Raw genomic sequence first — 26,112 nt, forward strand, 5'->3', positions numbered from 1 at the left:
GTGCTGTTAGTCGAATTCCTCGTGTCGGTTCTCCTAGATAGCGTGCTTTCCTAGCGGTTTCCAGAAAACTCGAAGTTGGTGTTATGTGTAAGATTGTTAAAATAAGTAATTAACTACCTCTTTAGAGCTACTTTATAAGAAGTTATAATATTTCTTAAAAAAAAAGCTAGACCCTCTCTATCTGCTAGTTTAAAAACGTTTATTTCACTAATAATTATATTACTATCTAGAGTATGTTATAATAGGTAAATATCTCTAAATCTATATTGTTATAAGGATAAGAACTTTAGGTTCAACAAATCTTTTTTCTACTACTTACTAGTAGATATAGGTGTATAAAATCTTAAAGATATCATTATATATTAATTATTAACTTATAATATTTCATTTAAAATTTCAAAATAATGTATCATTTTTTTTACGAAAGATATATAGTTTTAGAATGGAAAAAATGATGCTTTTATATAGTTTTATAAAATAGAAACTTTTATAATACACTACTTTTTAACTAGGATGAGAATCCTCTTAAAAGGATGTAGAGAACATCATATTTCCTATAACACAATATAGAAAGTCTAGTTTAGCTAGATACTAGTACAGAAATAGTCTCACGTAATCTGTTATCAGTTGCAACCAAAGGTGCCGATCCATTCCTCCGTACCCTCTTCCGAGGACTTTTTAAGTATGGCAAAGCTACTAGCCGATATTATCTAAGGCCTTTTCTTCAATGTGGCATACAACCCTGTCTGGAAGAAAAACCATGAGTTTTCTACTTGATACCGCTCCTGATCTACCACACGAAGCTATTTTCCAATCAGATTAGACGGGTGCTGTCACCACAACAAGAAACGATGAACACTTACATCGTAGTTGAGGACCAGAAACGCAATGAGCTTCTTGATTTCAAGAAGGCCGACATAACGACCTAAACAGACACGACGTCCTGAACCAAACTGTGGGCGAAGATGTCAGCCGTGGAAAGCCTGCTGTGGCTCAAAGCTACACGAAACTTACTGTAAGAATTCCTTGCTCCAACTTCTTTTTGTGTGCCTCGTCATTTTCTGTCCACCGCTCTGGTCGCCAGAACTCAGCGTCTTCACCAAACCACTCTTTGTTCCGGTTGACTACGTATGGGCTTCCACCTACGATCGTGCCTTCTGGTAGAAAATGATCACGGATAGTGATACCTCCCTTTGGCACGACGCGCTCGAACGGCAGGCAGAAAGGAGGGTGTATACGCACGCCTTCTAACACGCACGCATCCAAATACGGTAGTGTTCTTACTTCGCTCCATTTAGGGAGCGGTCTGGATAGCCCTGCCGTTAGAAGCTCATGGTACAGCTTTTTCATCGTCTGAGGGTATGACATGAGATGAAACAGGGTTGTGATCATGAGACTCGCTACTGAGTCAGAGCCAGCAATAACGTTTGAAAATGTCCAGGCAACAGGGGCCCTTTGAAGATGTCAGTATAGCAGCTTTCCAAAGGGAGCTGATAGAAAGTTTGGGCAAGGTTGAGGTTTGCCTACCATGGTGGTACCGAAGGATCCTTCTCCACGATCTCAATATAGCGCGTAAGAAAGTCTTTGCCGCGGACGTTGTTGTCTTCGTCCGAGGTCTTTTTCACGGATTGTGCTAGTTCTTGTTTCTTCTCCGCAATTGCCTTCGAGACAAAGGTGATTATGCTCATGGAAGCCTGGAGCCCGAGCTTTCGCTGCAAAAAATCTCCGATACGGTTCTTACGCGAGAGCCGATCAAACCATGGAATCTGAGTGTACTGATATGAACCCAGTCAGTATTATGCAAGGCTTTTTTTTCGGGTAGCTCTCATCATTACCGGTGCTGAAATTCGCATGAATTCGACTATATTTTGCAATATCTTGCCAACATCCTTGCCAGCGTCTAGAAAGCCATATCGTTTCGAGAAGGTCATTGTGCCCATGGTATCGAAAGCAAAATACTTTACCCATTGGCCAAGATTGACGACAACGTCATTGTGTACAAACTTAGCATCAAGCTTTTCCCGCAAACATTCAAGGACTTCGTCGACACGAGGCTCTAAATAAGGCACATTGGCCAAAGTGAATAGAGATGCAATGGGCTGTTTGAGTGATTTATGAATCTCGTCACTAGTGGTATTAAATATAGCTTCAAGTTTACCACCATGAGGTGTGTATCCCTGTAGAGTTGGGTAAAAATCTGACTGTAAAAGCATCAGTTGGTGATACCACGGAATAATTTCTGATGGCCGAACGACACGATGTCGTTTTAACGTACCTTTGGGAATCCGGTGCGTGTAGTATATATCATTGGAAGAACTTCGGGGTTGCTGATAGAAACCATGTTTGGCCCGATACGTACAACGTCGCCATGCTTCGCATGTTCTGCTTGCAGATACAAGTGCGCACGCTTTGACTTAACCCATAGGATGCGCTGTAGATTCGTAACACGCGCAAAGAAGGGACCGGGAATATCACGCAAACGCCACCATGTCCGTCCTAGCTGTAGGAGTCCAAGCACTAACACCAAAAGTAGTACCAGAATCAGAAAGTTCATTTTCTGAAGCAAGGCCACCGCCAATTCCATGGCTGTCATGAATCGGGAAACACAAGAACAAAGTACAAATATGTGATGGACAAATAACGGAAGGATTGATTCACAATTGCGGGCAGGGACAAGGACTGCTACGTATATCTCACAGACTCAAAATTCGTGACATCATATATGGATAACTAGTTGTTGACATGGATGAAGTTCTTTGGAGTTTCTTACTGCGAGTGACACCCAGTGTCGGGAGTTGTGCGACAGCCAAGCGTTGACAAAGCACTAAGTTATTCACCCGGTGCTAATATCCCAGTTAGCGCGACCCCCGTCGCATCGAGTGACTTCTAATAGATTCGTTTTAGCCTCTAGTCTATCGATACAACTACCTAGAGTTGAGCCGAAGTCAAGCGCAACTAGTGCCCAACGTGCATCAATTGAATAGGTAAAGTCAATTTTCATGCCTAAGCTGGTAACTTCGCCGATATCGAGGGTTCGTAAAGGTATAGCCATCAATTTGACATCTGTATACATAGGCAGATCGCTCAGAAAGCCACTCACATTAAAGGCAGACCTATCTTAATTTTAGTGTTCGCACACACCACATCGATATCCACCATGACGTTCACAGGTCATACCCACCCCAAATACCGGATCGTTCTTTTCGGACCACAAAAAGCAGAGTGGACGCCCGGACGACTTTCAGACTTGACATCGGCTTTGTCGAAAGATATCCGTCTGTCTACCCTTCGAGAGTCTCTCAGAACGCTGCCTTCGTTATGGCCTCTATTACAGGGTATCTACGGCTCCGGTCATGAATTGGCAGCGGCGAGCAAGTTGCAAAACTTGAGCGACCTCGCCGCTGGTTCTGTGACTCTAGACCCTACAGAATTCTCGAACACCGAACTTGCACCCCTTACCGTGGTATCCCAGATAGCTCACTGGATACAAGTCCAGGGTGATGCGTTCGACCAATGTGAAGCTGCCCAGGGCTTTTGCATTGGCTTTTTATCTGCTGCGGCTATCTCCTCGTCCAACAACAAGGACACCTTTGATCGTTATGTTTCCAATGCCGTGCGACTTGCTGCATGCCTTGGCGTCATTGTCGACATAGAGAACATGTCACACGCGACTCCTGGGGATTCTGCTATCACTTTGTCTGTCCGATGTAAAACTCAGGCAGACAGAGCATATTTGGATCTGTGTTTGGGAAATATACCCAAGGTAATGTGGCTGTCCCCATATTCTGGTTTGGTTACTAACCCTGCAATCCAACAGGCATACGTGTCGTGCATCACAGACAAAAACGAGTTCACTGTTACTCTGCCACAAAGTAGGCAAGAAACACTGTCTTCGAGATTGAATGAGGCTGGCATCGCAGCCGTTACAGTTGGAATCTGCGGATCGTACCATCATGAAAAACATCGACAAGCGGCTAAGCAGTTGAGCGAGCTGTGTGCAAGCCATGCAGACCTGCAATTGCCTGATGCAAAACACCTTCGCTTACCCCTCAGATCAACTGCTAGCACCGAGTGCATTCTCGCTGGGGCTCTTCACGATGTTGCCATTCAGCTTATTCTTTGCGAACATGTTCAGTGGTTCCAAACCATCAAGAACACAGTTGGCGATCATGGCTTGGACCAGGTCCAGCTGATGAGCTTCGGCAATACACCATGCATCCCTCGTTCGTTGTCCCATAAAAGTCTAGAGAGGCAGCCTTATCATACTTGTGAAGAAGATGGCGAGGCAGAAGAAATTGCGATCATCGGAATGGCGTGTCGCTTTCCTCAATCCGACGATCTGGACGAGTTTTGGCAGCTACTCCGTGATGGGAAGACTGCGATTGGTTCAATGCCATTAGACCGCTTCGATCCAGCAAGGCTGACACGCGAACCGAAATTGGCTACATTTTGGGGCAACTTCCTGGACAACCCTGATGCTTTCGACCACAACTTCTTTGGCATTTCCGGTCGCGAGGCCAAATCAATGGACCCGCAACAACGCCTCGCACTGCAGGTCGCATACCAGGCGATGGAGTCAGCCGGGTACTGCGGCAAGCAAATGCCTACAGATGTAGGTTGTTATCTAGGTGTCGGCAGCGTTGACTATGATGCCAACGTTGCGTCGAGAGATGCCAATTCCTTTGCAGCTACTGGCACACTTCGCGCATTCATAAGCGGTCGTATCAGTCATTTCTTTGGTTGGGAAGGCCCCTCTCTAACCATTGACACGGCCTGTTCATCGTCCGCTGTCGCTATTCATACTGCACGCAAAGCTCTCCTCAGCGGCGAGTGCTCTGTGGCTATTGCTGGGGGTGTAAATGTCATTACCAGTCCTACAATGCATCAGAATCTCGCCGCTGCCTCGTTTCTCAACACAAAAGGGCATTCAAGAGCCTTCGACGACGACGCCTCCGGCTATTGTAGGGGTGAAGGTTCTGGGATTGTCGTATTAAAGCCGCTCTCCAAAGCATTAGCAGACAATGATCGGGTGCTTGCGGTTCTCTCCTCTTCAGCTGTTAATCAAAATTCCAACTGCACATCAATCACAGTCCCGGACAGCAAGTCGCAAAGATCTTTGTATCAGCGTGTACTTGAGGAAGCCAAGATTCAACCAGAAGAGGTAACGTATGTGGAGGCACATGGTACGGGTGAGTAAAACATGAAGACACTAATATAAAAATGAATGAGGAAGTGACTAAGAACCTCACTAGGTACCCAAGTCGGTGATCCAATCGAATTTGAGAGTATTCGAACTATATTCATGCAACAACCTCGTAGCGAGGGGGTCTTTGTGGGATCCGTCAAAGACAACATTGGCCATGCTGAAGCTGCTTCTGGATCGGCGGGTGTCATCAAAGTTCTTCTCATGATGCAACACAAAATGATCCCAAAGCAGGCTAACTTCAAATCGATCAATCGGAGAATCCGGCTCTGCGAGGGCATTTCAGTGCCTACGACCACAATGTCCTGGACGGCACCGAGACGAATTGCGCTAGTTAATAATTACGGAGCAGCCGGTAGCAATGCGGCTCTTCTCATTCGTGAGTATCAGCCAGTGCGCACTGACTATACAGAGTCACGCTCTACGACCTATCCCGTCCTATTCTCAGCAAAGTCAGATATTTCCCTCAACGCCTTCAAAGAGAAGCTGAAACAGTACTTGGCTGGACAAGACGTCCCATTAGGCTCTCTAGCCTTCAATCTTTCAATGGCAAACAACTCCTCGTTGGAGCGAAGAATGGGTTTCTGCGGGAATGATCGTAGAAGTGCGCTGTTGGCCATTGATGAGGCGCATTCAAAAAACATCGCAAAATCACCCGTGGTTCTTTGCTTTGGCGGACAAAACGGAAACTCTGTATCTGTCTCTAGACAGCTTTACGACAACTGTGATCTTTTTAAGACCCACCTAGTAAGTCAACAGTAGCACCGTCTACCCTTCGTTGCAAGCCGTAAACCTAACATGATGTTTTTAGGACAAATGCGACAACTTATGCCAGAACATGTTCGGTCTCAGCATTTTCCCCGATATATTCCAGGGCAATGCTACAGAAGATACCGTATTGCTTCACTGCATGTTGCTCTCTCTCCAGATTGCCTGCGGTCAAAGCTGGATCGACAGCGGCCTCGAAGTTGATACTATGATTGGTCACAGTTTCGGTCAGTTAACTGCCTTGTGCCTTTCTGGATCCATAAGTCTTGAAGATACTTTTCGACTCGTTGCTGGACGAGCCCGTCTTGTACGAGATAATTGGAGCTCTGAACGCGGATCTATGCTGGCTGTCGAATGCGACCATGATGATCTCAACAATATCATCGAGAAGATCAACTCACAAAGCAAAAACCGGGTGGAAGTTGCCTGCTATAATGGACCCCGCAGTTTCATTCTCGCAGGCGACGCCGAGTCAATCTCTCGTGCCAACATGGAGTGCAAGGGTTTCAAAACCATGACCCTACCAAACGACCATGCTTACCATTCTCATCTTACCGATAATATCCTACAAGACTTGTATAAGTTGGCTGAGATCATCCATATTCGACACCCCCAGATTCGGGTTGAAACATGCACTTCTGGAAGTAGTTGGTCCGAATTTGGCCCTGGGAACATCGTTCAACACACGCGACAACCTGTCTACTTCAACGAAGCGATCAACCGAATTACTTCACGCCTGCCTTCAGCCGTTTGGCTTGAGGCCGGTTCGGCTACGCCTGTTATTTCCATGATCCAGCGGATTACCAACAAGCCCAGTCGATGTGATATGTTCGTCTCCATGCAGCTTGGAAATACAGCTGATTCAACAGCCAACTTAGCAAATGCAACGTGTAAGCTGTGGAATGCGGGCCAAGATGTCCAACACTGGCTTTTCCATCGCTCTTCCAGCTACCGCTATCGAAACATAAACCTGCCTCCTTACCAATTTGAGAAGTCATCGCATTGGTTGCCTTTGGAACCGGCTCCTCTTGCGAATGGCTTGGGGTTTAAAACGACTACAACTCTTGTCGAATTAGTGAACACCACTGGAACAAAGTCCGGGGAGCATGTCTTCGTTGTTAACACTCAAAGTACCATGTTTCAGCTTGCTGCTCGAGGTCATGCTGTTACCAGCCAGAGTCTTTGCCCTGCTTCCATGTATATGGAGATGGTTGCTCAGTCTGCCGATATCATCTCAAAGCGATCTGATACCACCAGCCACTTTCCTCATCTGCAGAAACTTTCACTATCAGCCCCGCTTGGGTTAGGTGACAGCTTGGCTACTATAATCCATTTGCACAAGACGAGAAATGAGGACACGTGGGATTTCACGATCAGCAGCCAAGAATCTGTTGAATCTCGCAAGGGCCAAACTTTACACGCTAGCGGAACCTTCCACTGGCAGAAGGTCAATGATCCTGATACTGAGAGGCGCATTCAGCTTCTAAGCCGGCTTGGAAAACACCAGGTCAAAGAGTCTTCCTATATCAGTGGCGTTAGTGGCACCATGGTATACGATTGCTTTAACGAAGTTGTTGATTACGCAGACTACTACCGAGGAGTTCACAATGTGTCAGCATATGGATGCAATGCTACCGGCCTAGTCAAGGTGCCACTTGAACAACCCGCATCACTAAGTGCTGGTATCTGTGACCCAATTATACTGGACAATTTCCTCCAAGTTTCGGGGATTCACTGCAACACGCTGTCCAACAGAGATAAGTCCACAGTGCTCATGTGCACATCCATTGATGAAATCATCTTCTCACCAGCATCTTTCTCTGCCAAGGGTAATTCCAGGGAGTGGACTGTCTACACTCATTTCGAGGAACACAACTCGAATACTCGGACAAACGACCTCTTTGTGTATGATAATAGGTCTGGATGTATGGTTGTAGCCATAATTGGTGCCAACTTTCACGCCGTCGCCATGAAGTCACTCATAAGAACTCTCACCAGACTTAACAAAACGACCGGGACGACCGCCAAAGCACTCACTGGGAAAATAGTAACACCTACGTCTTCCAGTGACGTAGATGAGGCAAACGATTCTGGATATTCTTCAGAGCCTCTGGGTGAGGAGAGCAAGCCTGGAAGTTCCGAAGCAGACGTTGTCAGCTCTCTCACATCAAAACTCGACCAGATTTCTTCCAAAACTCACAAATTTTCCGACACCTTGACCAAAGTACGAACGATGTTTAGCCAGATTATCGAAATCCCAGTCGAAAGCATTACACCCACAACAACTTTGGATGCTCTCGGCGTCGACTCACTTCTTGTGACCGAAGTACTGGCAGACCTCTCGTCACTCTTTGGAACGCCAATATCCCAGCAAGAATTCTTTGAATGTTCTGATGTGCTTGCTGTCGCGAATTTGGTTGGTAATATCAATGGCACAATCGAAAAAGTTGACCCGGCAGAGGAGGTTGCCAGTGACTATGCGCCGCGCAAAAGCTTGCCTCTGGATGGTATCAATCTTGAAATGTGCCACCGGGAAAGCCCAGCTGGTATAGCTGAGAAGTGCCAAGGAGCTGCAGAGGGAGTAAACCTTGCTTCGACCGCTCAAGCATCCTTCAATGAATGCTCAGTTTCATATGATGAGCATTCAGATGCAACCAGGTTTACCGGCTTCTATGAGAACGTTTTCCCCGTCCAATCCGAACTGGTTGTAGTCTACGTTCTCGAGGCCTTTGCCAAATTAGGTTGCGATCTACGTCAACTCGCCCCTAATGAGATTCTACCGACTTTCGAATATCAGTCGAGACATACCAAACTTGTGAGCCAGTTGCACAATATATTGGTTGATGCAAAACTGGTAACCGGTACCGGTAATGGCGAATACTCACGCAGTGAAAAGCCTCTGCCAACTTCTTCGCCAACTGAGTTGACCGAGTCAATAATTCAGAACTTTCCTCAGCACACTTCCGAAATGAAGCTTCTTCACACGACGGCTCACAAGCTGGCCGATTGCCTGACTGGGGTAGAAAATCCAATCGCTCTAATCTTCCAAAATGCCGAGGCGCGCGCTCTGCTAGGAGATGTTTATACGAACGCACCGATGTTCAAAACAGGAACGCTGCAGTTGACAGAATATCTGACCTCTGTTCTCGTCAAAATGGAGGGCAAGAGGAAGCTGAGAATCCTTGAGCTTGGCGCTGGAACTGGCGGCACCACCAAGACCGTTGTCGAAACTTTGGCCAAGCACGGGGCTAGTTTCACTTACACGTTTACCGACCTCTCCCCTTCGCTAGTGACGCAAGCTAGCCGTAAGTTCTCTCAATGGCCTTTCATGGAATTTATGGTTGTAGACATCGAGAAGGAACCTCGGCCAGAATTTCTTGGCACATACGACATCGTGTTATCCACTAATTGCATTCATGCTACCAAGGATCTTGTAGCATCTACAACCCACATTCGTAAAATGCTGAAACCGGACGGTTTGCTATGCCTTGTAGAGCTGACAAGAAATCTGTACTGGTTTGACCTCGTATTTGGTCTCCTTGAAGGTTGGTGGCTGTTTACAGACGGTCGGCAACACGCTCTCGCTACAGAACAACGATGGCAGCAGGACCTAAACACCGCTGGTTTTAGATGGGTCGATTGGAGTCGGAGCCCAGGAAAGGAGTCTGACCTATTGCGAGTCATCACAGCATCCGCCATGCAGCCTTCCCTATTGGATACCAGCAAAAATTTGACACTTCGTCAAACGTTTCCATTCAAAGAGGTTGATGGTTTACAGCTTTTTGCTGATCTTTACTACCCCAACAAACAAATTGATGCCAGGCGAAAACTCCCTGTAGGTAAGTTATCCTTTTGAAAAAAATTCATATCTGCATAGGTGAACTAACATTCCGCATAAAGCCCTCATGATTCATGGCGGTGGCCACATCATGCTCTCAAGACATGATATTCAAAAAGAGCAGACGCAGATAATGCTAGAAAGTGGATTCCTCGTTATCAGCATCGACTACCGGCTCTGCCCAGAGGTCACTTTGACCGAAGGACCAATGGCTGACGCTGCTGATGCCCTCTATTGGATTAAAACCTCTCTTCCTGGTCTTCCACTGGCGCGGAAGGACATTGTTATTGATACCACCAATGTCGTGGTCGTAGGTTGGTCAACTGGTGGACACCTTGCAACAACGCTAAGCTGGTCTTCGATGGCTCGTGGGATTGATCCGCCTAACGCAATTTTGGCTTTCTACTGTCCTTTGGACTACGAGGATGACTTTTGGACACTACCAAACATCCCTCAAGGTGCTTCAGGAAGTCAAGTAGATGCTTATGATCTCGACAGTCGCATATGGGATGGGGGCGTATTCGACAGGCCAATCACCAAGTACAACATTTCGCCTTCCAAGAGAGCTTTGGGCGGCTGGATGGCGAAAATGGACCCGCGTAGTCGTCTCGCTTTACACATGAACTGCCAGGGACGCACGCTACATGTCTTACTCAACGGATTGGACAAACGGACGCAAAAAGAGCCAGACGCACCATCAAAGAGTCAAATTTTGTCCATTAGCCCCCTTGCTCAAATACGCGCAGGCAATTACACGACGCCCACTTTCATTATTCACCCTCGAAACGACGATTTGATCCCTTGGAAACAGGCTGAGCGAACTTGGCAAGCATTGAAAGACCGAAATGTTGATGCTGAGCTAAGAATCGTGGATGGAGTTCCACACTTGTTTGATTTGAAAGGTTTGGCTAGCATTGACAAGGACGCTAGAACAGCGGTTCTGGATGGGTATGACTTTCTGTGTCGGCATGTAGGGCTAACTCTATGTTCTCCAATGGCATCTTGAAGATTGCTATGTAACTTCCTAGTTCCTCTTGCAAATAGATTTCCTCGGAGTTATGGACATAGACTTCTTAAATTATCGGATTGTTTTTAGCGGGCATATAATGGGCATTTTTTTATGCTTAGTGGTAAAAATAACTTTGACATCCACTGAGGCAGGACCATAAGGTTCTAGGATTTTGTTTTAGAAATAGACTGAGGAGATGGATGAAGAGATTAGATGTGTATACTAGTACCATTATACGACAGTTACGATGCGGCATACAAAGGCTTTTATGCTATAGTGAAATATCTCCGCAAGAAGAATTATTTGAAGTTATCCTAAATGACAAGACGGAAAATTCGAATTGAGAAGCTATTGGATGGATTTCTACATAGATTCTCTCTATATCCCTGGTAATATAGGTGTCTCAAGACGCCTAAACTCAATCTTGTTTCCTGGATTCTTGTGTGATCTAGCGCCTGTCCCAATATTTGGATATTTCTCTTTGATTCCCATTGGCATTCGGATATCGTATTGCATTAATATATGGGCGGTAATGAGTTTGATCTCGTTTGCAGCAAAAAATCGTCCTGGGCTTTGTGCGTACATCCATTAGCTTGTCGTACAGAGAAGGTAGATCATGAACCACATGCGTCTCTGGAAATCAGTGTTGGAAGATGCTTACCAAGAATGGCGACCATAGCCAAATCCCATATTTTCCTTCACAACAGTCACGAATTGGTACTGCTCCTTGCTCTTATATCCTATCAGATCCTCCGATTTGTTCAATCGGAGGTCTAGGAATCGGTAAGGGTTGAAGCTATCTGGCTCCTGGTAAAGCTGAGGATCATTTACGAAGGCTGCGTATGGTGCCTCAATAGTGTAACCCTTTGGTATCACCGAGCCATCTTTCAGCGTGATTGGCTTAAGAACAACTCGGTTAAAACGAACTAATGCCAATAAGTAAGTAGATGACTTCCGCAACAAAAAGAAAACAAAATACTTACTCTTCCCAACGGCATTGTGTCTTTGCGACTCTCTGATAACCTGTCACTGGGTCAGCATATGTAATAATTTATTGGAAAACATCGAGCAATTCATCGTGCATTAAGCGAGCTCGCCGCTTTAAATTACCCATGATAAAGTGTATTCATGAAATCGCTTGCATCAAAATAATTGAAATGATAAGCTTACGCTATCAAGTAACTTCATGTTGAAGAGTGCATTTGTCGTGAAACTGCCTCCTTCCGCTTCGAGAACGTATCTGATCTCGTCGCGGATCTCACTCACTAGGTCTGGTCTAATGACTAGCTCGCACACTGTATCCATGAGAGCTGAAGTGGTTGTGTGTATTGCCGTCATACTGAGGGTTAACTGAGCATCCGCAAGCATCACATCGGTATACTTATGCTCATCGGCCTTCTTCATCATCCATTGCAGCAGATCGTCTGGCAGTTCACCGCCACTTTCCATGATAGCCCTTCGCTGTTGGATCACCGGGAGAAGAAACCCCTCGGCATTACGGCGATGTAATTCGATCTTCTTCAACTCTGGCGTGAAGTACTGGCCAAGGAAGCGTAAATAACGAGGCCATTTTTTGATCTGGGAGATAGCCCGGAATACATCGACTGTGTAACTGATACTCGACCGGACATACTCGTCACGTGAGCACAGGTCGGGGCCTAGAAATGTATTCCCTGAGGCGATGGCAACTACCTTCAACAGGTGTTGGTAGAGAATATGAGGGGTCCAGTCTTCACACGGACCAATGGTGTTCCTGACTGTTCTGTCCACTTCTTCGGCAAGTCTTGAGTTGAGACGACCTGATATCTGTTAGTCGTGAGCTGCGAGGTTTGTGCTGCGATTTTTTCTCACTGAGATTGGGTGTAAGATCTGCTCGGAGTACGTGAGCTAAAAATTTCAGGTCTGCAACATCGGTCATGCCGGTGTATCTTGTCTCTGTACTCTTGAAACGCAATTATCAATACACACTCTGTGATGTGTAGAGCCAAGAGATCCTCACCTCTCTAACTGCTTTAATCATACTCAGATGATCTTCTGGTAACCTGCGTAGCTCTTCCATTGCGCACAAAGGCACTACAATGCGTTCCCCTGATTCCCTATCAGTCCTACATGTCAATTTCGTTTCTCACTTAAATTGCTTGCTAACCGTCGGCAGTTTCAAGGCGATAGGGTTTATTCCTGAATAGATTCAGGCCTTTTTTATAGAGCTTTTCTGCTGATGAGAGGTAAAGCTGACGTCGTTGCTCTGCCGTACGGTACTCGGCAGCTAACAAGGGCAATTCATTCTTCCTGTTTTTGAACATGGAAAGCAGCCATACGATGAGCGCGATCGCAGAAGAGTATACAAGGGTATTTCGGTCTGTAAACAAAGACCTGACAATATTATGGTCCATGGCAATCGATTTGAAAAAGAGAATTTTAAGATTCGTGAGAGGGCTCAAAGATTCGCGCAGAGAAGTCCGATTGCAGCTCACTTGCAAGACCGCGGTCGAGTCTCCATAGGCTAATTGTAGTCTATTATAAGCCTATTCATGCTTATGAAACCGACCCGATGAAAATTATTCTGTAAAATAAACTAGAAGATCTTCATAAGCCTATCTACAGTCTAGAGGTAGACGCATAGGAGCTATCCTTACCTTTTGGTGACAATTGTATATAACTAATGGGTGCCCGTTACTTGGACAAAAAGAAGAATCAACGATGGATAATTTTTCCAGTTTCAAATATGGGACGGGGTTGTTAGTGCTGCCTACTAGTCTGAAAACAATCCCGGTTTTCTTGTAAGTAGTTGCTTTTTTACTCGGTGTCAAAACTCTTGATTTACCCGCCGCCCCATTCTGGATTGTGTTATTTGGCCCCAACTTCGAGTCTAATAATTGCGATACTGAGAATTATAGTGCATCTGGTTGCATTCATGAGTATATCGAGGTAAACATTTTAGTTAACATCTAAGCGAACTAGGTGTTTGCTTGAATTTGCTACCAATTTGTTGAGTTCCCTTTACCTAGATAATTCGTAATAGCGAATTGAATCATATGGAAGATGGATACATATTAAGATACTGTGTTTCTAGGGACAGCTTAAGTAGTCTCTATTCATTCCTGCCTTTGTCGTTATCTCTCTGCCTAGCACATATTCCCGGAGAAGTTCGGAAGTGAACATTTTCTCCTCGTATGCTCATTCGCTATTCTGAAATCTCAAGAAATAGTATCATGCCTTTTACCTACAAAACTGTTCTCCTTGTTGGAGCCACTTCTGGCATCGGCGCCGGAATGGCTGATAAGCTAATCATGGAGGGATCTAAGGTCATAGCTGTTGGCCGACGTCAGGATAGATTGGACGAATTTGTCAAGAAACATAACAGCCCAAAAGCTGCCTCGATTCAATTTGATATCGCGGATCACGAGGGTGTGGACTCATTTTTCTCAAAGTAAGCTAGATCTTCTTACGTTAAACCTTCACTCTTACTTATGCATAAGCTAGCAAAATAGCACTTGGTCTAGATTGAGCTGTTATGAGTATTTCGTTAATTAGACACTCACAGGGTGATAGAGGAACATCCCGACCTCGACTGTGTTTTCTTGAACGCTGGCATCCAAAGCCAGACGCGTTTGTCAAGACCGGCAGAATTCGACCTCGGAAAATTCCATCAGGAGATCAATGTGAATTTTACAAGCATTGTGAACTTAGCAGTCAAATTTCTGCCCCACCTTCAGGCAAAGTCAACGCCAACTAGTCTTATCATTACTGGGACGCATCTTGCTATTGTACCAGCAGTCACTTTGGCTGCGTACTCAGCCTCCAAGGCTGCTTTAACAGCGTTCGTGGACTGCTTACGCGAACAAAACCGCCACAAACCCACAAAGATCATTGAGATTTACCCTCCTGTAGTGCAAAGTAAGTCTCCATAACCTTCTTGGTTTGTGTCAAACACTTCGTCCTCGATACAGTTACACGTGATTTTTCTGTGTTTATTATCAGCGTACTGGCACGATCGCGGAACACTTCCTTGCATGGTTGACCAAAGAGTACTCCTAAGTGGTTTTCACTTAACCATCATAGTCTAATGCTAATGCAATGATTACTATAGGTGAATTACACGACTATGCCGGTCCTAGAGGTCGCACATACGGCCTTCCTCTAGGTGAGTTTACGGAGAGAGCGTATACGGAGCTGCTAAAGGGCGACGAACTTATCGTAATCGACTCGATTGCTATTGAGCCAAGAGAAACCTACATGGATCTTCTCGATCGCCGACGAAAGATCTTCACAAAGCTATCAAAAGCAATGCTTGGACATTTTGAACTATAACCCAAAGAGAATATTGGAGAAATCCTAATTGTTCATATTGTCAAAGGGTGCGATACTACCATGGCCTAGCCGTTACATTGATAACACTGCCTCAAGGAGACGGAACTTCAGTTTTCTATCCAATGACCTTGTACTCAATGTAAACCATATCAGATATCTACTAGACGAAAGTATCCTCAGCCTTGGGCCACGTGAGTATGCTCTGCCCTTGCTGTTCATTGGGTACCTTTGCTTCAACGATTTGGGTTTGTGGAACAGTGATGTACGTAAATATGGCAGGTTAAATAACATCCGGTTAAGATGGCTTCTTGCATGATGCTTGCGCATACTGGGCCCATCACTTTGATGTAGTTTTACGTGTACACGCCCCCAAATATGTTATATAAGCCCACCAGGATGCTGAACACAAATCTCTTCATGCAAGGACGCGATAACTAAAAATCTCTGGGGTGACAGTACTTAAGATGACAGGGATGCTCCACTTGGCAACGCGGTATAAGGCGTCTGCATGGCCCTAACCCCACAAGTTCCGCATGCCCACCACATTCCGACGGTAATTTGGGCGCCACCGCATTCCGACTCTGCACCCCAGTATGATTCGGACGCGCAGGAACAATCCATTTTGGAACAATAATATGAATCATCGTAAAGTGGAGGCATCGGCTCGTGCTAAGCACTGGGCGTACGTGTCCTATGTGAGACTGCTGTAGTCGAACTTGACTGCATCTCGGTGTCTCATGTTGACGAACAACCCCATCTCAACAATCCTCACCTATCATACCGTGCAAATCGCTACTGCAACATGTCTTCTCCTTCGCCGCTGCAGATTATCATCGTAGGTGGGGGGATTGCAGGCCTGGCGAGTGCCATTGCTCTCCGTGGTCCCAACCGCCATATTATCATTCTCGAACAATCTCGACTCTGCAATGAGATTGGAGCAACAATCTCCCTTCAACCAAACGCAACTCGAATATTGCAGCATAATTAGGGGATTAGTGATTTGATTGAAGGCGCTAGTGGGATGGTCGATCATGGCTTCCGCATATACACTACAGAAGGCAGGATGGTGACTGAGATCCCATTGCTTGCTAAGAAGCAGTACGGTGCGGACCGAATCATGTGGCACCGGCAAGATTTGCATTCGCATCTTCTGAAGGTTGCGAAAGATGAGACGAGGAATGGTCCGCCTGCAGTGGTGCGCACGGTCTCTCGCGTCGTTGACTGTAATTGCGACACCGGCACTATCACCTTGCAGAACGGTGACGTCCTCCAGGCAGATATTGTGGTCGGCGCCGACGGCATACATAGTGCCCTACGTTCACTTGTGTTGGGCAAAGAGGTCAAACCGATCCCCACGGGCTCCTCCTGCTACCGGCTCATGATGTCTTCGCGCGATATCAAACAGCAGGCCCCGGAATTTGCTGCAAATATCAATCCGGAGCAACCATATACTTCTATGATGATAGCCCACGACTGTCGCCTCATCATGGGTCCGGCGCGAAACGGCGAGTTGTACAGCATCGTTGGTTTGGTGCCAGACGAAAAGATGAACGAAGATCCCGACAAAGCACAGTCGTGGGTTACAGAAGGCGACTCTGAAAAGATGCTCGAGACCTTTAAAGACTTCCCAGAGTGGACTCGCACCGTCATGAAGCAAGCTCAAAGTATCGGGCTGTGGCAGCTTCGCGACCTCGACCCTCTCGAAACTTGGCATCGCGGACGTGTCATCCTGATCGGAGATGCCGCACACGCTATGCTACCAACTCAAGGTCAAGGCGCGAGCCAAGCAATCGAAGATGCAGAGGCCCTTGGTGCATTCTTTGCTGACTTGCATGGGCAGCCGACGAGTGATCAGGTTGCTATAAAGCTAAAAGAAGTGTTTGAGGCGAGGTATGAGCGTGCGAGTTTAATTCAAAAGTTTAGTCGCGATGCTGCGAAGCCGGCGATGGAAAAGGGCAGTCAAGAGATCAAAATGCGACCGGATGAGTTTATGGATTACAATTGTATGTATAAAGGGGCGGTAGAGTGGAGCAGAGTGCATGTTGTCAAGCTGTCTGCTTGAGTGCGATAAATAGAATCTTTTTACGCGAATATCAACACGTGAGCTCTGGTTCAATTAACCTTTCGTCTGATTTGGTATGCTCTGCAGAGATTGGACAAAGTTTACGGATCAATTATCTTCAAAATATGTGATGTTCTCGTAGAGAAGACAGCGAAATTATTAAAGCTATGCAGCTTATTCAGGTGATTACTTTGTAGTACGTCGCAAGTATGATGTATTTTGCCAAGCTATATATAAACTGCACGTACCAACTCAACGTCTAGGTGATTGCGGGTAGGCTCAATTATAAAGGAAGGCAGAATGCAGAATGCAGCACCTAGTTCTACACACAGTGATAACATGATTTAGTAAACTTTGACTCCAGCCAACTTTAATATCTGATCCGTACGCTCTGGTTTTTCCAATGGTTCACTTCTATTCTTTGGGCACATTTTGCCATCGCGAAGTGGCGGACCAGCCTTATGGATATTGCAATGGGGCCAATGTGTGGTACCCTGGAAGTTGTCAAATAGCTCAGCCTTCAACTCGATGTCTTCCTCTTTCGCAAATTTCCGTGGCGTCATGCAGATGTACTGCACGTGTCGAATGCGGTCGCCCTGAGGATGGGCTGCGTAGTGCATTGTTCTGCTGTCCCACAAAACCTGAATCACATGTTAGTGAGATTTATTTCAAATATGAATGATGATGTACTTACCATGTCACCGGGTTCCATATCAATCTTCTGTAATACGCAGCCCTTGCTTTCGAACCACTTCACGTCTTCCTCCTTGAAGATGAAAAGATCCCGAAAATCTTCCTCTGGTGGGGGTTTGTCCTCATGCTCATCTTGTTCTCGTTGCTCAGCGAAAAACTCGTCGAAGAGTTTTGAGCTTCCCTTCATCAAGATCAAACCGCCGTCCTTTGGGCCGTTGGGCTGATAGTTTAACAGCCCCTGAACACACTGCATTCCTTTGCGGTTCTCGTTCTGGTCGCAATGCGGCCATGGGCTCCAAGTCAGGTCCTTTTGTCGTGGTAGGGTAATGTTCATTCCATCGAAAGAACACAGAAGCTCGTCCGTTCCCCATAGTTTTGTAAAGATATCAACGACATTAGGCTCTGTGCGGGCCTCCCATACGAACTTCTCGTGAGTGCTGGCATAGGCAAAGTACATGCCGCCCTTGAAGCTGACAGGAAGATGTTCTGCCGTCCAGGTGGATTCGTCATTGGGGTCAAACCCAAGATCGAAGGATTGAAGCCATTCAAGTTGCTTTTTCTTGTAATAATCTGCCCGTTCTAGTGTTATAACATTCTTCACGACCGCGCAGCCATAGCGATGGAATTCGTCGCGCCAATCGCCGTAACTTTTGCCGTCATGTTGGATGAGATCAACACCTGAGTCTGCCTGAGGCTCTTCCGCGTGAGGTGCCATGATGAACGAATCAAGTGGTGAAGATGTGAAGTGATAGTTCTTTGTGTTGCTGTGGACAACAAAGTTTGATATGGTGACGAACTCTGCGAAATCTCCTTGAAATACTTAAACGCTTTCTGTAAATCGTCGCCTTAGCATCCATCGTGTGGGCATTCGGGGTGTTTACCCCGCAAACCGCCCACATTCCCGAGACGGAAGATGTGGGCGACTATGCAGAGAACAAGGCTAAACCTGATAAGTCACGGCCGAAGACGGGTGAGTCCTGGCCAGCAGCCGATGCCTGCCCTTTTGAGAACTCATCGGAGGGAAGAATGTATGCGCTATTTACACCTGTGCTCCAAACACATCATACATCCATTTGACACCTCCCCTAATTCCTCCAAATCTCCCTGAATTTTCTCCAATACCTTCAATTTTATTCTCCCATATAATTTACCACGTCAGGGCACCAACACCATGCCTACCCAAATGCCACAAGTTGCGTACAAACGCATATCCAAACCCGAAGTTGGTGTCAACAACTATCAAGGCTTCACACCTGGCAAAGTCGAAATTGTGAAGAAGGGCGCCCGACCTTATGGAGGCCGCGCCTTGGAGAGCGACATTCGGATAGATCACGACGTTGAGATCAAGGTCCGCGACGGTGTACGATTGTACGCAGACATCTATCGACCTGCCGATGCCAAAGACGATGAAAAGTTACCAGCTGTCGTTAGTTGGTCGTGTTACGGAAAGAAATATTCTGCGCTTCACATGCTACCAATGTGTGTATGGCAATGCTGCGTACCCAAAGAGGCCTTGAGCGGCTTGGAGAAGTTTGAAGGTCTGGATCCTGTAACTTGGTGCCCGCGCGGCTATGCAATTGTCTCTGTCGACTCTCGCGGCACAGGCGATTCCGATGGCTCAATCCCACTGATGGGCTCTCAAGACGCCGAAGACTGCTATGATGTTATTGAAGCGCTTGCAGCAATGCCGTGGAGCAATGGCAAGGTTGGAATGGCTGGAAACTCTGCACTTGCAATCATCCAATGGCACGTCGCTTCGCTCCGGCCACCCCACCTTGCCGCCATTGCACCCTGGGAAGGATCAGGAGATATCTATCGAGAGCAGTTCTGCCGCGGTGGCATATTCTCCATGTCCAACTTTGATCTTATTACGAAATTCATCATTAAAACCAACAACCCAAACGGTGGTATCGAGGACATGGCTGAAATGTACCGAAGATCCCCAGTTTCAAACGCCTACTGGGAAGACAAGCGACCGGACATGACCCGAATTCAGTGTCCGGTGTACATCAGTGGGAGCGACTTTAGTAGTATTCATACTATGGGTTCTGTGAGGGCGTGGCTCGAACTTCCTCACAACAACAAATGGATCCGATGGAGTTCATACCAAGAGTGGTACGAGCTGTACTGCGTCGAACACTCCCATGATGAGCTGCACAAGTACTTCGACTACTATCTCAAAGGGATTAGCAACGATTGGGAGACAACTCCAAAGGTTCGATGGTCAGCATTGCAATTTGGTGATCATGATGCGATCGACAACATTGAATACGCCGACTTTCCTATACCGGACACTCAGTACCGAGCTTTCCACCTTTCCAAATCAGGCCTCAGTGAGAAACCAGCCTCTGCGGAAGAAGTAGTTTCGTATAATTCCGAGGACTCCAAGTCAATCGTAGAGTTTACTCATACGTTTACCGAGAAGTCTCGACTGATTGGACTACCAAAAGCCATACTCTATATGTCCTGTCCTTCTCACGATGACATGAATGTATTCGTCATATTGCGGAAGCGAGACAAAAACGGCGATCTTCTGATGCATCTGTGCTTTCCTTTCTCTGCAGTACCAGAGGAGATCAAGAGCATTGCAGATATTCCAGAGAAGGATCGACAGAGTACCAATTTACACATGGGAAGTGTAGGTACTCTGCGTGCAAGCCACCGAAGTATCATCCCAGAAAAGTCAATCCACGAGCAATTCCCGTTCCACCCACATGATATCGAGGAGAAGGTCACACCCGGTGAGATAATCAAGCTCGAGATCGGAATCTGGTCGATGGGTGTAGACTTTGAAGAGGGACAATCAATCAGTGTTCAGGTTAGTTTCATCGTTTCTAGGCAATTCCAATCTGAGTACAGCGGCTAATGATTTTCGCAGGTCTCAGGAACATTCCCATCCATTGCAGAATACACTGCATTTTCAACTGAGCGACCAGAAAGTGAGAGGAATAGAGGAGATCATAGGGTTCATATCGGCCCTGATACTCCTAGCCGTGTGATTCTGCCTTTTGTCCCGTTGTAGCTGCACATGAATGCAATCACAACCTTTCATAATTAGATTCATATTGAGTAAATAATCTTTTCTCGAGCATAGTAGATATCTGCTTTGAACAATGGTTATACATTCAAGAAGTGCTGAGATGTTATTTGGACACCATCGAGTGCCCGAAGCAGCAAACTTGGCAGCATATATTAGGCGAAAGTAGGCCAAAAGCCTTGACAACCGGTTACTACTTTGGACATCATGATATTGTATATCGCTGCCTTTCTCCAAATTCATATCCTCCAGCATCATTGTCGTCTGCTATCGAACTAGCGGGGCTATGAGTTGACGGACATCATGGTTAAAACGCCACCGCCCACTCTCCGAACGCTAGTGCGGTTCTGGTGCCCTCAGCCCGCACTGCATGCTACGTGGATCCTACCCCGCAAAATTTCCCCATGGGGAACCAAATCCAAGATTCATGCCCAAAACCAAGAGATACGGGATGTGGGGTTTCATGTGGTTACGAATCATGAAGCTCCAGTTCCATGTTTGTCGGTCGCGGTGGGAACAGCTAAGGAAGACGACGGGCGGGGCTGAACATCACGGTTGATAGTCTGAAGGCTTTAATAAGAATCGAATGGCCAGCGATATCGATATCTCAAACAGGTGCGGACCTTTGAAGCCCTTCCAGCAGTGGACGAGCGGGTTATCTCACTATTCCTGTCCTTCGTTCTCCTCTTAATTCTCACCACATCAGTGTTTTCTTCCTCAGGATGGCTGCCATCACCAAAGATGCGAAAACTTTAGAGACAGCCGTGGAGAGATTCGAGTATCTCTCGAGCGATGAGGAGCAAAGCAAGGATGGAATTCGTCAAACCCAGGCAATGGGCACAGTGGCTATCACTGACGACAAGGACATCTACCTTGTACCCATACCAAGTGCTGATCCCAGGGGTAATTTCGTACAGCCCACTCCTTGCAAAGTTTACTAATCAGTCATCTAGATCCTCTCAATTTACCCAAGTGGAGAAAGATTGTCTTCATATCCCTTGTTTCAATCTGTAGGTCTCAATCATCCTCTGGATATTTTTCGTGTCTAATCGTCACAGTCTCAAGCCTCGGTCTTTCACTGGTGTCCGGGTTTGGCGGTCTTCTAGGATTCTATATTCCAGACTACGCTGCGCACGGTGCCGATTATGCTGATATCACTGCTCTGATGACTTACCCATCTATGTTTATGGGCGTAGGCTGTCTTACATGCATGCCTCTAGCTCTGGCAATTGGCAGACGACCTGTGTTCCTTGGATCGCTCGTCGTTCTCGTTCTCGGAGCTCTCCTAGCAGCCCAAGCAAAAGACTACAACTGGCATCTCGGTGCTCGAATGGTTCTTGGTTTCGCTGCTGGTCAAAGTGAAGCTTTGGTGCCTATGATGATCCAGGTAAGCATTACTGGGATTCTAAATCAATCCTGCACTCATTTCAGATTCCAGGTGATTCACTTTATGCACGAACGTAGTACGTTTCTCATGTGGCAGTCTGCCATACAAACAACCCTCTCTGCAGGTCTTGTCATTGCTGCATCTCCTCTAGCTGGAGCCATAGGTCCTGCGAATTGGTATAGATTAGGCGCGGGACTTTCAGCTGTAACTCTGATTGTTTCAATATTCCTCGTACCCGAGAGCCGATATGCTCGATCCCTTGTAGCCTATGGCCAATCGTCGAATTTTGACGGTGTAGAATCGGAACAAACCACAGCAAAACCTGTGAGGTTGTCAGAACGACCCGCCCTTGACACTACCAACTATGAGCCACGAACACTCCGCTCAGACATGCGATTTTTTGTCGGAGAATTCGATTGGGCGGAGGGCTGGTACGGCTTCATTGTACGTATAGATGACCATCCAGATGACGACAGTTCACATCACTGATTGCTAGACAGCACACCTTCCAAATCCTCTTGTTCCCTAACGTGCTATGGGCATTCTGTCTTAATGGCTTGACAATGTAAGTACTATCTTGTGTCGGCATCTTCTCGTACGTTGCTAACGCTCTGCCAGTGGTATTAACATCGCCATCGGAACGACTTACGGCACCATCGTTACCTCTTCGCCTTACAACTGGGGCAACGATGCAGCATCTTATGTTAATGCTGGACAAATAGTGGTTGCATTTGTTGCGCTTCCTCTCCTTGGCAATGGGTCCGATAAGGTCATTAGGTGGCGAGCAAAGCGTAATGGCGGTTTCCACGAGCCCGAGAACCGCCTCCTGGTTCTCTGGATTCCTGTTCTCGTCGGCGTCATCTCCGCTACACTCTATGGACAGGCAGGGCAGCACCCTGAGAAGTACCATTGGTTTGTTATCGTCTTCGCCAACGCAGGATACTACTTCTGCTTCGTCGGATCAAACATAGCTGCCATTACATACCTACTCGATTCTTACCCTGCACGGGCTGGACCTGTCCTTGTTGTCATTACAACTTTCCGTGGGTTTGTCTCTTTTGGCACCAGCTATGGTGTGGCCAAGTTTATCCACACTGCTGGGTACGATGGCTCTTTCGGCACATATGCTGGTCTCACAGCTCTGTTTGGTTTTCTTGGGATTCCAATCTTCATCTATGGCAAACGAATCAGAGCTTACACTGGTCAATGGGCAACCAAAAAGCGACATGGAGTTCCCTCTATGTCGCGTTAAATCAGTAGTAGGGGCATCGATCAGTGGAATAGTTATTGCTAGGCAGCGCCCAGAATTCTGACTTGAGAGGTCTTTCAGGACAAAGGAAATGCTCCGCATTGATTTTGGCTTTTACTCAACTTGTTTACATATTGAAAAAAGCCCTAATTTAGTTTTTCAGACTTCATGCAAAAGATTCAGCATTCGGTGAGTGATTTTCGGGTCAGGATTTGATGAACGTTTCCCTTGGCTATCAGTAAGTCTCGTTCTTGGGGAGTGATACATGTTATTAAACACTACGTGCAGTGTAATCTGGAACCAAAGGAATCAATATTAAATGGTAGAAAGGCTTCTAAGAAGGGAATTGAAACATTATGCAGCGACAGTTCATTCATCTTCTCAGTGAAACAAGGCATGTATGACTGTACCGTATCAGTCCAAAGAAACATCTGTGCCTTTCAATGCCATTTCAGCAGCTTGATCGTTGGGGGAAACGAAAACCAAGATACTACACGGCTTGTTCAAAAGCAATCATAGGGTATGAGGGGTGGAAGGAAGATCTTCGCCACAATTATGGCGTTTCTAGGCGTACCGGGCATCATTACTGCTGCCCCAGTTGTGAACCATCCGTGAGCTTGGCCTTCCATTAGTAAAAAAAATGAGATAAATGTCAAGTACTTCATTTTTATTCGTACTGGGGTGTGATCAATCTACGTAAGCTAAGCCTTGATGGATGGAATGCCAGTCAACTTGAATGTACGCTCATCAAGTACAGGCTTATTCACAGGTTCGAAGCGGTTGTGCGGGTCATCTTCTCCATCACGTTTTGCCACGTTCGAGCCAGTGTGTCTAGCGTTTGGCCAATGTGTAGTGCCAACATAACGCTTATAGGCGTCCTTCTTGCGGATAAGGTCCTCTTGAGTTGCGTGTGATGCAGGCATATAGCAGGTGTATATAGCAAATCTGGGCTGGGTTGTCTTCGAACCGAGATTGTAGTGAGGGGTGCGAGAATCCCTTATCAATAGTAAACACCTTGGTAGAGTACCAAAACGGAGTGGAGAAGACTTACCAAAGCAGTAAATCGCCAGGCTCAGCGCACACTTTGACCCATTTTAGGCCCTTGTTTTCCAGCCATTTCATACCATTCTCTGTGAAGCCGTACCACTCAGGAGTCCATGCTGGGATACGTGGTTCATCAGCCATGTCTTTGTGAAACTCGTCAGACAAAAGGTGGCCACCAGGGCACACTATGAGGCCGCCGTCATCGGGACCATTGGGCAAAAGGTTGACAAGACCTTGCATGCACCTGAAACCAGGCTTTGCGGGATCTTGGTCTTGATGAGGCCATGGCTTGTTGGGGGCAATGTCTGTACGGCTAGACTCTTGATCAACATGTGCGTTTGGGTCTTGAGACGAAGAACTGACTTGGGGAATGTAAAGTTGATGGCATCAAATGAGACGATGAGATCTTTATCGTCGTAGATTTTCTCAAAGGCCCCTACGACACCGGGCTCCCCGCGAACGCCCCAAGCAAAGTCTTCGTGGGTTACAGCATAGTTGAGACACATGCCCTTCTCGTTGACGGTGGGCAATCGGTCCCTGTGAACTGTAGAAAGGTCGTTCCTGTCAAACCCCAGGCCGCTATTTAATGATATTAGTCACGTATAAAATCACTAGGATACCATCATGACTTACAAGCCTTCCAACCATGCGTACATACTGTCGGCATAAGCGTCAGCCCGGTCCCTTGGGATGGCGCCTTTTACAACGGCATAGCCATCTCTGGCAAGGTCATCTCTCCAGTCGCCATAGTTTGTTTCCGCGCCATCAATCTTCATGTGCCCTCCCCCGACAGCCTTCAGCGTCACCTGGGGGACTTGTGTAGTGGTTTGGATCATACTGAGCAAGCTTTTCTGGAATGTAGAATAATTTCGTATTGCAAATGGAGGTTCTTGGTTGAAGCATTCGACACCAAATTGATATAGCGGGTATCCACTAACGTCAAAGTATAGCGAGTGGCCGACAGACACACCAACTTTTAAGCAGAAATCTTTCATCAAAACTCGTCAATTTTCTATCAGATATAGGGGTAACACGTCGCGAGAAACCGATTTACGCCACCTCTAATGTGTGCAGCCCTCTCGTTGAGGTGCTAGAGGGGGTATTGTCGGTATTCTTGCGACGTGTTCGAAATGCGAAAATCTTCGAGAACGCACAGACCGCCCCGATGACTAATAGGGAGACTACCAAACGAAACTAAAAACAATTAAAAACACCAAATAAAACAACAAAAATCAAAAATCCTATATCTAAACGCCGAGACAGCCTGATCCCGCTGTGGCACCATATCCAACCGCCAGGACAGTCTTTGCCTACTGTGGCACAAAATTCAAAAACGCTATAACAGTTTTCTGGTCTGTAATAGCAAAATAAGTCGAAACGCCGAGACAGTCTTCGCCTACTGTGGCACCAAATCCAAACGCTGATACAGAGACTGGTTACCTCTGTAGAAGCACCAAGTCGAAACGCCAAGACAGCTGCTACTCGCTGGGCACTAAGTCGAAACGAGAGAG

At 46.5% G+C, this 26,112-nt stretch overlaps 9 protein-coding genes across 9 annotated transcripts; 5 read left to right on the forward strand and 4 right to left on the reverse strand.

Annotated features, from left to right (window-relative positions):
- Window positions 1-710: 710 nt before the first annotated feature.
- SETTUDRAFT_158566 (uncharacterized protein) lies at window positions 711-2,554 on the reverse strand (the record flags this gene model as incomplete). Its single annotated transcript, XM_008023559.1, has 6 exons — window positions 711-803; window positions 864-953; window positions 1,015-1,453; window positions 1,528-1,775; window positions 1,836-2,201; window positions 2,276-2,554. 6 exons carry the CDS (start codon window positions 2,552-2,554, stop codon window positions 711-713), a joined length of 1,515 nt encoding a protein of 504 aa, XP_008021750.1.
- Window positions 2,555-3,157: 603 nt separating this feature from the next.
- Window positions 3,158-10,815, forward strand: SETTUDRAFT_158567 (uncharacterized protein; the record flags this gene model as incomplete). Its single annotated transcript, XM_008023560.1, has 6 exons — window positions 3,158-3,763; window positions 3,818-5,189; window positions 5,253-5,950; window positions 6,132-8,442; window positions 8,542-9,810; window positions 9,995-10,815. 6 exons carry the CDS (start codon window positions 3,158-3,160, stop codon window positions 10,813-10,815), a joined length of 7,077 nt encoding a protein of 2,358 aa, XP_008021751.1.
- Window positions 10,816-11,196: 381 nt separating this feature from the next.
- Window positions 11,197-13,121, reverse strand: SETTUDRAFT_158568 (uncharacterized protein; the record flags this gene model as incomplete). Its single annotated transcript, XM_008023561.1, has 7 exons — window positions 11,197-11,389; window positions 11,480-11,744; window positions 11,802-11,841; window positions 11,989-12,617; window positions 12,670-12,760; window positions 12,818-12,906; window positions 12,965-13,121. The coding sequence occupies 7 exons, from the start codon at window positions 13,119-13,121 to the stop codon at window positions 11,197-11,199; spliced, it is 1,464 nt and encodes a 487-aa protein (XP_008021752.1).
- A 909-nt stretch (window positions 13,122-14,030) lies between these two features.
- Window positions 14,031-15,129, forward strand: SETTUDRAFT_158569 (uncharacterized protein; the record flags this gene model as incomplete). The annotated part of the gene is made up of 3 exons (XM_008023562.1): window positions 14,031-14,248; window positions 14,363-14,715; window positions 14,909-15,129. The coding sequence occupies 3 exons, from the start codon at window positions 14,031-14,033 to the stop codon at window positions 15,127-15,129; spliced, it is 792 nt and encodes a 263-aa protein (XP_008021753.1).
- An 802-nt stretch (window positions 15,130-15,931) lies between these two features.
- Window positions 15,932-17,191, forward strand: SETTUDRAFT_36591 (uncharacterized protein; the record flags this gene model as incomplete). Its single annotated transcript, XM_008023130.1, has 2 exons — window positions 15,932-15,964; window positions 16,118-17,191. 2 exons carry the CDS (start codon window positions 15,932-15,934, stop codon window positions 17,189-17,191), a joined length of 1,107 nt encoding a protein of 368 aa, XP_008021321.1.
- A 344-nt stretch (window positions 17,192-17,535) lies between these two features.
- SETTUDRAFT_25198 (uncharacterized protein) lies at window positions 17,536-18,599 on the reverse strand (the record flags this gene model as incomplete). The annotated part of the gene is made up of 2 exons (XM_008023054.1): window positions 17,536-17,832; window positions 17,886-18,599. The coding sequence occupies 2 exons, from the start codon at window positions 18,597-18,599 to the stop codon at window positions 17,536-17,538; spliced, it is 1,011 nt and encodes a 336-aa protein (XP_008021245.1).
- Window positions 18,600-19,055: 456 nt separating this feature from the next.
- Window positions 19,056-20,906, forward strand: SETTUDRAFT_101417 (uncharacterized protein; the record flags this gene model as incomplete). Its single annotated transcript, XM_008023563.1, has 2 exons — window positions 19,056-20,702; window positions 20,763-20,906. The coding sequence occupies 2 exons, from the start codon at window positions 19,056-19,058 to the stop codon at window positions 20,904-20,906; spliced, it is 1,791 nt and encodes a 596-aa protein (XP_008021754.1).
- A 737-nt stretch (window positions 20,907-21,643) lies between these two features.
- On the forward strand, window positions 21,644-23,560 carry SETTUDRAFT_101621 (uncharacterized protein; the record flags this gene model as incomplete). Its single annotated transcript, XM_008023564.1, has 5 exons — window positions 21,644-21,809; window positions 21,980-22,308; window positions 22,360-22,752; window positions 22,809-22,873; window positions 22,927-23,560. 5 exons carry the CDS (start codon window positions 21,644-21,646, stop codon window positions 23,558-23,560), a joined length of 1,587 nt encoding a protein of 528 aa, XP_008021755.1.
- A 687-nt stretch (window positions 23,561-24,247) lies between these two features.
- SETTUDRAFT_125578 (uncharacterized protein) lies at window positions 24,248-25,443 on the reverse strand. The gene is made up of 4 exons (XM_008023565.1): window positions 25,235-25,443; window positions 24,965-25,180; window positions 24,609-24,914; window positions 24,248-24,553 (listed from the first exon to the last, which is right to left on the reverse strand). The coding sequence occupies exons 1-4, from the start codon at window positions 25,435-25,437 to the stop codon at window positions 24,259-24,261; spliced, it is 1,020 nt and encodes a 339-aa protein (XP_008021756.1). The 5' UTR covers window positions 25,438-25,443; the 3' UTR covers window positions 24,248-24,258.
- Between the last annotated feature and the right edge of the window lie 669 nt (window positions 25,444-26,112).

The sequence above is a fragment of the Exserohilum turcica genome, assembly GCF_000359705.1.
Source record: "Exserohilum turcica Et28A unplaced genomic scaffold SETTUscaffold_10, whole genome shotgun sequence".
In the NCBI taxonomy this organism is placed as follows: Eukaryota; Fungi; Ascomycota; class Dothideomycetes; order Pleosporales; family Pleosporaceae; genus Exserohilum; species Exserohilum turcicum.